Below are 10,178 nucleotides of genomic sequence, written 5' to 3' on the forward strand. Positions count from 1 at the left end.
GTGAGGTAACGGAAAAAGATGTCTCATGCAAATGGAAATCAAAAGAAAGACAGAGTAGCAATACTTATATCAGACAAAATAGGCTTTAAAATAAAGACTGTTACAAGAGACGAAGAAGGACACTACATAATGACCAAGGGATCAAAGAAGAAGATATAACAACTGTAAATATATATGCACCAAAATAGAAGCACCTCAGTAGATATGACAAATATTAACAGACATAAAAGAAGAAATCAATGGCAACACAATAACAGTAGGGGACTTTAACACCCCACTTACATCAATGGACAGATCATTCAGGCAGAAAATCAATAAGGAAACACTGGCCTTAAATGACACATTAGACCAGATGGACTTAATTGATATCTACAGGGCATTCCATCCAAAAGCAGCAGAATACACATTCTTTTCAAGTGCACATGGAACATTCTCCAGGATAGATCACATGCTAGGCAACAAAACAACCCTCAGTAAATTTAAGAAAACTGAAATCATATCAAGCATCTTTTCCAAACAAAACTCTATGAGACTAGAAATCAACTACAAGAAAAAAACTGCAAAAAACACAAACATGTGGAGGATAAACAATATGCTACTAAACAACCAATGAATCACTGAAGAAATCAAAGAGGAAATCAAAAAATACCTACAGACAAATGAAAATGAAAACACAATGATCTAAAAGCTGTGGAATCAGCAAAAGCAGTTATAAGAGGAAAGTTTATAGCAATAAAAGCTTGCCTCAGGAAACAAGAAAAATCTCAAATAAACAAACTAACTTCATGCCTAAGGAACTACAGAAAGAAGAACAAACAAAACCCAAAGTTAGTAGAAGGCAAGAAATCATAAAGATCAGAGCAGAAATAAATGAAAGAGAAACGAAGAAAACAGTAGCAAAGATCAATAAAACTAAAAGCTGGTTTTTTGAGAAGATAAACAAAACCAATAAAGCTTTAACCAGACTTATCAAGAAAGAAAGGGAGAGGGCCCAAATCAATAAAAACACAAATGAAAAAGGAGAAGTTATATCCAACACCACAGAAATACAAAGGATCATAAGGGGCCTGAACCAAGATGGCAGAGTAGAAGGATGTGCTCTCACTCCCTCTTGTGAGAACACCAGAATCACAACTAGCTGCTGGACAATCATCGACAGTAAGACACTGGAACAACCCAAAAAAGATACTCCACATCCAAAGACAAAGAAGAAGCCACAGTGAGACGGTAGGAGGGGCGCAATCACAGTAAAATCAAATCCTGTAACTGCTGGGTGGGTGACTCACAGACTGGAGAACACTTATACCACAGAAGTCCACCCACTGGAGTGAAGGTTCTGAGCCCCACGTCAGGCTTCCCAACCTGAGGGTCCGGCAACAGGAGGAGGAATTCCTAGAGAATCAGACTTTGAAGGCTAGTGGGATTTGATTGCAGGACTTCAACAGGACTGGGGGAAACAGAGACTCCACTCTTGGAGGGCACACACAAAGTAGTGTGCCCATCGGGACCCAGGGGAAGGAGCAGTGACCCCAGGGGAAACTGAACCAGACCTACCTGCTAGTGTTGGAGGGTCTCCTGCAGAGGCGGGGGGCAGCTGTGGCTCACTGTGGGGACAAGGACACTGGCAGCAGAAGTTCTGTGAAGTACTCCTTGGCGTGAGCCCTCCCAGAGTCTGCCATTAGCCCCACCAAAGAACCCAGGTAGGCTCCAGTGTTGGGTTGCCTCAGGCCAAACAACCAACAGGGAGGGAACCCAGCCCCAGCCATCAGCAGTCAAGTAGATTAAAGTTTTACTGAGCTCTGCCCACCAGAGAAACAGTCAGCTCTACCCACCACCAGTCCCTCCCATCAGGAAACTTGCACAAGCCTCTTAGACAGCCTCATCCACCAGAGGGCAGACAGCAGAAGCAAGAAGAACTACAATCCTGCAGCCTGTGGAACAAAAACCACATTCACAGGAAGGTAGACAAGATGAAAGCCAGAGGGCTATGTACCAGATGAAGGAACAAGATAAAACCCCAGAAAAACAACTAAATGAGGTGGAGATAGGCAACCTTCCAGAAAAAGAATTCACAATAATGATAGTGAGGATGATCCAGGACCTCGGAAAAAGAATGAAGCCAAAGATTGAGAAGATGCAAGAAATGTTAAACAAAGACCTACAGGAATTAAAGAACAAACAAACAGAGATGAATAATACAATAACTGAAATGAAAACTACACTAGAAGGAATCAATAGCAGAATAACTGAGGCAGAAGAACGGATAAGTGACCTGGAAGACAGAATGGTGGAATTCACTGCTGCAGAACAGAATAAAGAAAAAAGAATGAAAAAAAATGAAGACAGCCTAAGAGACCTCTGGAACAACATTAAATGCAACAACATTCGCATTATAGGGGTCCCAGAAGGAGAAGAGAGAGAGAAAGGGCCAGAGAAAATATTTGAAGAGATTATAGTCGAAAACTTCCCTAACATGGGAAAGGAAATAGCCACCCAAGTCCAGGAAGCGCGGAGAGTCCCATACAGGATAAACCCAAGGAGAAACACCCTGAGACACACAGTAATCAAACTGGCAGAAATTAAAGACAAAGAAAATTATTGAAAGCAGCAAGGGAAAAACGACAAATAACATACAAGGGAACTCCATTAGGATAACAGCTGATTTCTCAGCAGAAACTCTACAAGCCACAAGGGACAGGCATGATATACTTAAAGTGATGAAAGGGAAGAACCTACAACCAAGGTTACTCTACCCGGCAAGGATCTCATTCAGATTCGATGGAGAGATCAAAAGCTTTACAGACAAGCAAAAGCTAAGAGAATTCAGCACCACCAAACCAGCTCTACAACAAATGCTAAAGGAACTCCTCTAAGTGGGAAACACAAGAGAAGAAAAGGACCTACAAAAACAAACCCAAAACAATTAAGAAAATGGTCATAGGAACATACATATCGATGATTACCTTAAACGTGAATGGATTAAATGCTCCAACCAAAAGACACAGGCTTGCTGAATGGATACAAAAACAAGACCCATATATATGCTGTCTACAAGAGACCCACTTCAGACCTAGGCACACATACAGACTGAAAGTGAGGGGATGGAAAAAGATATTCCATGCAAATGGAAATCAAAAGAAAGCTGGAGTAGCAATACTCATATCAGATAAAATAGACTTTAAAATAAAAAATGTTACAAGAGACAAGGAAAGACACTACATAATGATCAAGGGATCAATCCAAGAAGAAGATATAACAATTATAAATATATATGCACCCAACACAGGAGCACCTCGATACATAAGGCAACTGCTAACAGCTCTAAAAGAGGAAATCGACAGTAACACAGTAATAGTGGGGGATTTTAACACCTCGCTTACACCAATGGACAGATCATCCAAACAGAAAATTAATAAGGAAACACAAGCTTTAAGTGACACAATAGACCAGATAGATTTAATTGATATTTATAGGACATTCCATCCAAAAACAGCAGATTACACTTTCTTCTCAAGTGCGCATGGAACATTCTCCAGGATAGATCACATCTTGGGTCACAAATCAAGCCTCAGTAAATTTAAGAAAATTGAAATCATATCAATCATCTTCTGACAACGCTATGAGATTAGAAATCAATTACAGGGAGAAAAACATAAAAAACACAAACACATTGAGGCTAAACAATACGTTACTAAATAACCAAGAGATAACTGAAGAAATCAAAGAGGAAATCAAAAAATACCTAGAGACAAATGACAATGAAAACACGACGATCCAAAACCTATAGGATGCAGCAAAAGCAGTTCTAAGAGGGAAGTTTATAGCTATAAAGAAATAAGAAAAGTCTCAAATAAACAATCTAACCTTACACCTAAAGGAATTAGAGAAAGAAGAACAAACAAAACCCAAAGTTAGCAGAAGGAAAGAAATCATAAAGATCACAGCAGAAATAAATGAAATAGAAACAAAGAAAACAATAGCAAAGATCAATAAAACTAAAAGCTGGTTCTTTGAGAAGATAAACAAAATTGATAAACCATTAGCCAGACTCATCAAGAAAAAGAGGGAGAGGACTCAAATCAATAAAATTAGAAATGAAAAAGGTTAAGCTACAATGGACACTGCAGAAATACAAAGCGTTATAAGAGACTACTACAAGCAACTCTATGCCAATAAAATGGACAACCTAGAAGAAATGGACAAATTCTTGGAAAGGTACAATCTCCCAAGACTGAACCAGGAAGAAATAGAAAATATGAACAGACCAATTACCAGTAATGAAATTGAATCAGTAATATAAAAACTCCCAACAAACAAAAGTCCAGAACCAGATGGCCTCACAGGCAAATTCTACCAAACATTTATACAAGAGTTAACACCTATCCTTCTGAAACTATTCCAAAAAATTGCAGAGGAAGGAACATTTCCAAACTCATTCTATGAGGCCACCATCACCCTGATATCAAAATCAGACAAAGATACCACACAAAAAAGAAAATTACAGGCCAATATCACTGATGAACATAGATGCAAAACTCCTCAACAAAATACTAGCAAATCGAAGCCAACAGTACATTAAAAGGATCATACACCATGATCAAGCGGGATTTATCCCAGGGATGCAAGGATTTTTCAATATCCACAAATCAATCAGTGTGATACACCACATTAACAAATTGAAGAACAAAAACCTTATGATTATCTCAATAGATGCAGAAAAAGCTTTTGACAAAATTCAACATCCATTTAAGATTAAAAACTCTCCAGAAAGTGGGCATAGAGGGAACCTACCTAAACATAATAAAGGCTATATATGACAAACCCACAGCTAACATCATACTCAATGGTGAAAAGTTGAAAGCATTTCCTCTAAGATCAGTAACAAGACAAGGATGTTCACTCTCACCACTTTTATTCAACATAGTTTTGGAAGTACTAGCCACAGCAATCAAAGAAGAAAAAGAAATAAAAGGGATCCAAATTGGAAAAAAGAAGTAAAACTGCCACTGTTCGCAGATGACATGATACTATACGTAGAAAATCCTAAAGACACTACCAGAAAACTACTAGAGCTCATCAATGAATTTGGTAAAGTTGCAGGGTACAAAATTAATACACAGAAATCTGCTGCATTTCTATACACTAACAACAAAAGGTTAGAAAGGGAAATTGAGGAAACAATCCCATTTACCATAGCATCAAAAAGAATAAAATACAGGGACTTCCTTGGTGGTCCAGTGGTTAAGAATCCACCTTCCAATGCAAGGGATATGGGTTTGATCCCTGGTTTGTGAACTAAGATCCCACATGCTGCAGGCAAATAAGCCTGCATGCCGCAACTACTGAGCATGCGTGCTCTAGAGCCCACGCGCCACAACTAGAGAGTCCATGTGCTACAACTACTAAGCCCACGTGCCACAACTAAAGAGAAGACCATGCACCGCAACAAAGAGCCTGTGCGCCGCAACAAAAGATCCCGCATGCTGCAATGAGGATCCCACATGCTGCAACTAAGACCCAATGCCGCCAAATAAATAAAATAAAATAAATTTTTTTTAAAGTATAAAATACCTAGGAAAAAACCAACCCAAGGAGACAAAAAACCTGTACTCTGAAAACTATAAGACACTGATGAAAGAAATCAAAGATGACACAAATGGGAAGATATACCATGTTCTTTGATTGGAAGAATCGATATTGTCAAAATGACTTTACTACACAAGGCAATTTACAGATTCAATGCAATCCCTATCAAATTACCAACGACATTTTTCACAGAACTAGAACAAAAAAATTTTAAATTTGTATGGAAACACAAAAGACCCCAAATAGCCAAAGCAATCTTGAGAAAGAAAAGCAGAGCTGGAGGAAATAGGCTCCCTGACTTCAGACTATACTATAAAGCTATAGTCATCAAAACAGTATGGTACTGGCACAAAACCAGAAATATAGATCAATGGAACAGGATAGAAAGACCAGAAGTAAACCCATGCACCTATGGTAAATTTACCTACAAAAAAGGAGGAAGAATATACAATGGAAAAAAGACAGTCACTTCAATAAGTGGTGCTGGGAAAACTGGACAGCTACATGTAAAAGAATGAAATTAGAACACTCCCTAACACCATATACAAAAATAAACTCAAAATCGATTAAATACCTAAATGTAAAACCAGGTACTAGAAAACTTCTAGAGGAAAACATAGGCAGGACAGTCTTTGACATAAATTGCAGCAACATCTTTTTGGATCCGTCTCCTAGAGTAAAGGAAATAAAAACAAAAGTAAACAAATGGGATCTAATTAAACTTAAAAGCTTTTGCACAACAAAAAAATCCATAAACAAAACAAAAGACAAGCTACAGAAGGGAAGAAAATATTTGCAAATGATGCAACTGATAAGGGATTAATCTCCAAAATATAAACAGCTCATACAGCTCAATATAAAAAAAAAAAAAACCCGATCAAAAACTGGGTAGAAGATCTAAATAGACATTTCTCCAGAGAAGACATACAGATGGCCAAAAGGCACATGAAAAGATGTTCAAATCCCTAATTATTAGAGAAATGCAAATCAAAAACTACAATGAGGTATCACCTCACACCAGTCAGAATAGCCATCATCAAAAATTCTACAAATAATAAATGCTGGAGAGGGTGTGGAGAAAAGGAAATCCTCCTACACTGTTGGTAGGACTATAAATTATTACAGCCACTATGGAGAACAGTACGGAGGTTCCTTAAAAAACTAAAAATAGAGCTACCCTATGATTCTGCAATCCCACTCCTGGGCATATATCCGGAGAAAGCCATAATTCAGAAAGATAAATGCACCTCAATGTTCATTGCTGCACTATTTACAATGGCCAAGACATGGAAGCAACTTAAATGTCCATCAACAGATGAATGGATAAAGAAGATGTGATATAGATATCAACATATAGATATACACACAATGGAATATTACTCAGCCATAAAAAGAATGAAATAATGCCATTTGCAGCAACATGGATGGACCTAGAGATTATCATACTAAGTGAAGTAAGTCAGAGAAAGACAAATATCAGATGATATCACTTATATGTGGAATCTTAAAAAATCATACTTACAAAACAGAAACAGACTCACAGACATAGAAAACAAATTTATGGCTACCAAAGGGGAAAGGTAGTGGGGAGGGATAAATTAGGAATTTGGGAGTAACATATACACACTACTGTATATAAAATAGGTAACCAACAAGGACCTACTGTATACCACAGGGAACTATACTCAATATTTTGTAATAACCTATGTGGGAAAAGAATCTGAAAAAGAATATATATATATATATATATATACACACATATATATATACTCACACACATACACATATATATATATACATACACACACCTATAACTGAATCACTTTGCTGTACACCTGAACCTAACACACATTGTAAATCAACTATACTTCAATAAAAAAATAAATTAAAAAAGAAAGAAATCTAAAATGTTCGTACTGAGCTAAAATCAAGGTGTTGGCTGAGCTGTACACCTTCATGAAGTCTCTATGGGGGAACTCCTTGCCTCTTCCAGCTTCCACCTGCACACTTTGACTTGTGGCTTCTACCCTCCATCTTCAAAGCCAGCAGTATAACATCTTCAAATCTCTCTTTGACCACATCCTCTACTTCTGTCATCACATCTTTTGCTCTGATTCTGATTATTCTGCTTTCCTCTTATAAGAACCCTTGTGAACAAATTAGGCCCATCTGAATAATTCAGCATAATCCCTCCATCTCAAAATATGTAACTTTATCACATCTGTCCCTTTTGCCATGTTAGGTAACATATTTACAGGTTTTGAGAGTTAGAATGTGGACATCATTGGGGTGGCCATTATTCTGCCTATCTTAGTGGGTATATGGGTGTTCACTGTGAAATTTTTTCAACTGTTATGCATTTTTGAAATTTTCCTATTAAAATATGGATGAAAAATAAAATCCAGCAATATGGATAAAGTGTTGCCATTATGGTAAATGTGAAAATCATAACTGTCATTTTCCAATGAAAGGAGGAATTTCCCCCTTTTTAAGAATAAAGTTCTCCTTTCAGTGGGGAATGTTATTAAAAGTAGTATACATTCGGGACTTCCCTGGTGGTCCGGTGGTTAAGAATCCACCTTCCAGTACAGGGGACGTGGGTTTGATCCGTGGTTGGGGAACTAAGATCCCACATGCCACAGTGCAACTAAGCCCATCCACTGCAACTACTAAGCACGCGAGCCACAACTAGAGAGCCCTGCGTGCCACAACTACAGAGCGCATGCACTCTGGAGCCCGTGCACCACAACTAGGGAGAAGTCCAAGCGCCGCAACAAAGAGCCCATGCACCACAACGAAAGATCCCGCATGCCACGACAAAGATCCCTCATGCTGCAACTAAGACCCGATGCAGCCAAAAATAAAACTAAAATAAATAAATAAATATTAAGAAAACGTAGTATACATTCCTGCATTTGATTACTAAAAAACACTGTTCCTATTGTTACCCTGAAATTTTCCAGAAGATTTTTAAGGGAAGCTTATTTTTCAAGCAAGAAATATAAACAGACAAAAATATAATGTTTAAAACATAATAAAACAGAATATAAAGCTTTACATAGTTACCTAAACTTGCTTTACTTAGAAAAGATAACATCTTAAGCTAATTTTATAATAGTAGTTATTTTCAATGCTTATCTAAGATACCTTTTTTTAGCGGGATTTCTTCTTTGTTTAATAGAATTTTGTGATACTGATAGTAAGTAGCTTTATACACGATGAACATTGTGGTAATTAAATTTTCTTATTATGACAACAAATCTCAATATTTTTAAATCCTAGAACAGGGTTCTTATAATAAAAATGTTGTTTCAGATCTCTTTTTCTCTCACTTATACCTTATTTTCAGGAAGTCAGCAAATTCTTTTGATTCTCCTTTCTGTCTCTTTTGTTCTATCTTCAGCTACACATAAGTCCTAGTGACCACATCCCTAGATCATTATTACAGTGTTTTAGAGTTTATTTTCTTCTTTTCAGAATCTTACCAACTCCAACCTATCTAATAGAGAGCTGACAACATACTCTGCAAATTCAGACCCATAGAATCTCAGAAATGAAATGCTTTTAAGGGTTTTTGTCCAATATAGATCTCCTGCTAAAACCAAACATCTTTTACAATTTTATACTAGATATCTCCTTTCTAAAAATCTCAAGGTTATCACTTCCAAAAATAAGGATATTTTATTATTTGAACTCAGAATACTTACTACATACACTTATTCTGTCACTTAATCATGTTACTTGTTTCATATTTAATCATTTCACTGGCACCCATCTTACAGCCGTAACAAAATTATAACCTCCTGAAAGAGCAGTTCTTTTTTTTATCAGCCATAGTATCCAACTGTAATGCTATCTATGCATTCCAAGGCACTCAGCACTAGCTGACTTACCAAATCTCTGTTTTATTTTTCACTTTAGTTTATAACTTCTTCTTTTCCATCTCCTGATGTTGACTAAATCTGACCTTTTCTCTTTTACTCCATTATCTGGGCTGTATTTCTTCTTTCTAAGTAAGAGGTTATTTCATTGTCTCTTTTTTTCCCCCTTAAGACAAAAAATTGGACAAAATCAAGTTCTCTGATTTAAAAAAGCATTTTAAAAAGAAACTTACCCTTCTCATACGTAATTCTTCTAATGCTTCCAGTAAACTTGTTTTGAAATCTAACAGCTGAATAGACAACAATGTCTCTGAAGAACTTTGAAGAGTGAAGACAGATGATGCTGACTCAGTCTTAAAATCATTCTCCATGTTAACGTTTATTTCCTGTAATATAAAAAGGTTTTGTTTTCTTTTGCAATTCAATTTATCTGCTGTTTTACAACTTATATTTCCAAAGGCTTTACAATGTCACATTTTCTTGTTTTTTGATACAATGCTTTAATCGTTCAATCAAGAGAGATATCATATGATGTAATATTTAGCTCTTCCTTGAAGCTGGAACTCAGCAATTTATTTCCTATGAAATAACAATGGAATACATTTCCTTAAATTGGTTGTGTAACAGACTCAAGATGTTACACAGAGAATCATTACCAATATCTTTAGTTTCCATTTTTAGGATAAAGCCAAAGGTCTTGACATTTTGCCT

At 36.8% G+C, this 10,178-nt stretch overlaps 1 protein-coding gene across 1 annotated transcript in view; it reads right to left on the reverse strand.

The window, feature by feature from the left end:
* CCDC73 (coiled-coil domain containing 73) overlaps positions 1 to 9,838 on the reverse strand; it is a 114,755-nt gene extending 104,917 nt beyond the window's left edge. The window contains exon 1 of the mRNA XM_059931339.1: positions 9,701 to 9,838. Coding sequence (XP_059787322.1) covers positions 9,701 to 9,838 — 138 coding nt within the window. The remainder of the gene's footprint in view (positions 1 to 9,700) is intronic.
* Positions 9,839 to 10,178: the final 340 nt, after the last annotated feature.

The sequence above is a fragment of the Balaenoptera ricei genome, chromosome 8 (genome assembly GCF_028023285.1).
Source record: "Balaenoptera ricei isolate mBalRic1 chromosome 8, mBalRic1.hap2, whole genome shotgun sequence".
Classification (NCBI taxonomy): Eukaryota; Metazoa; Chordata; class Mammalia; order Artiodactyla; family Balaenopteridae; genus Balaenoptera; species Balaenoptera ricei.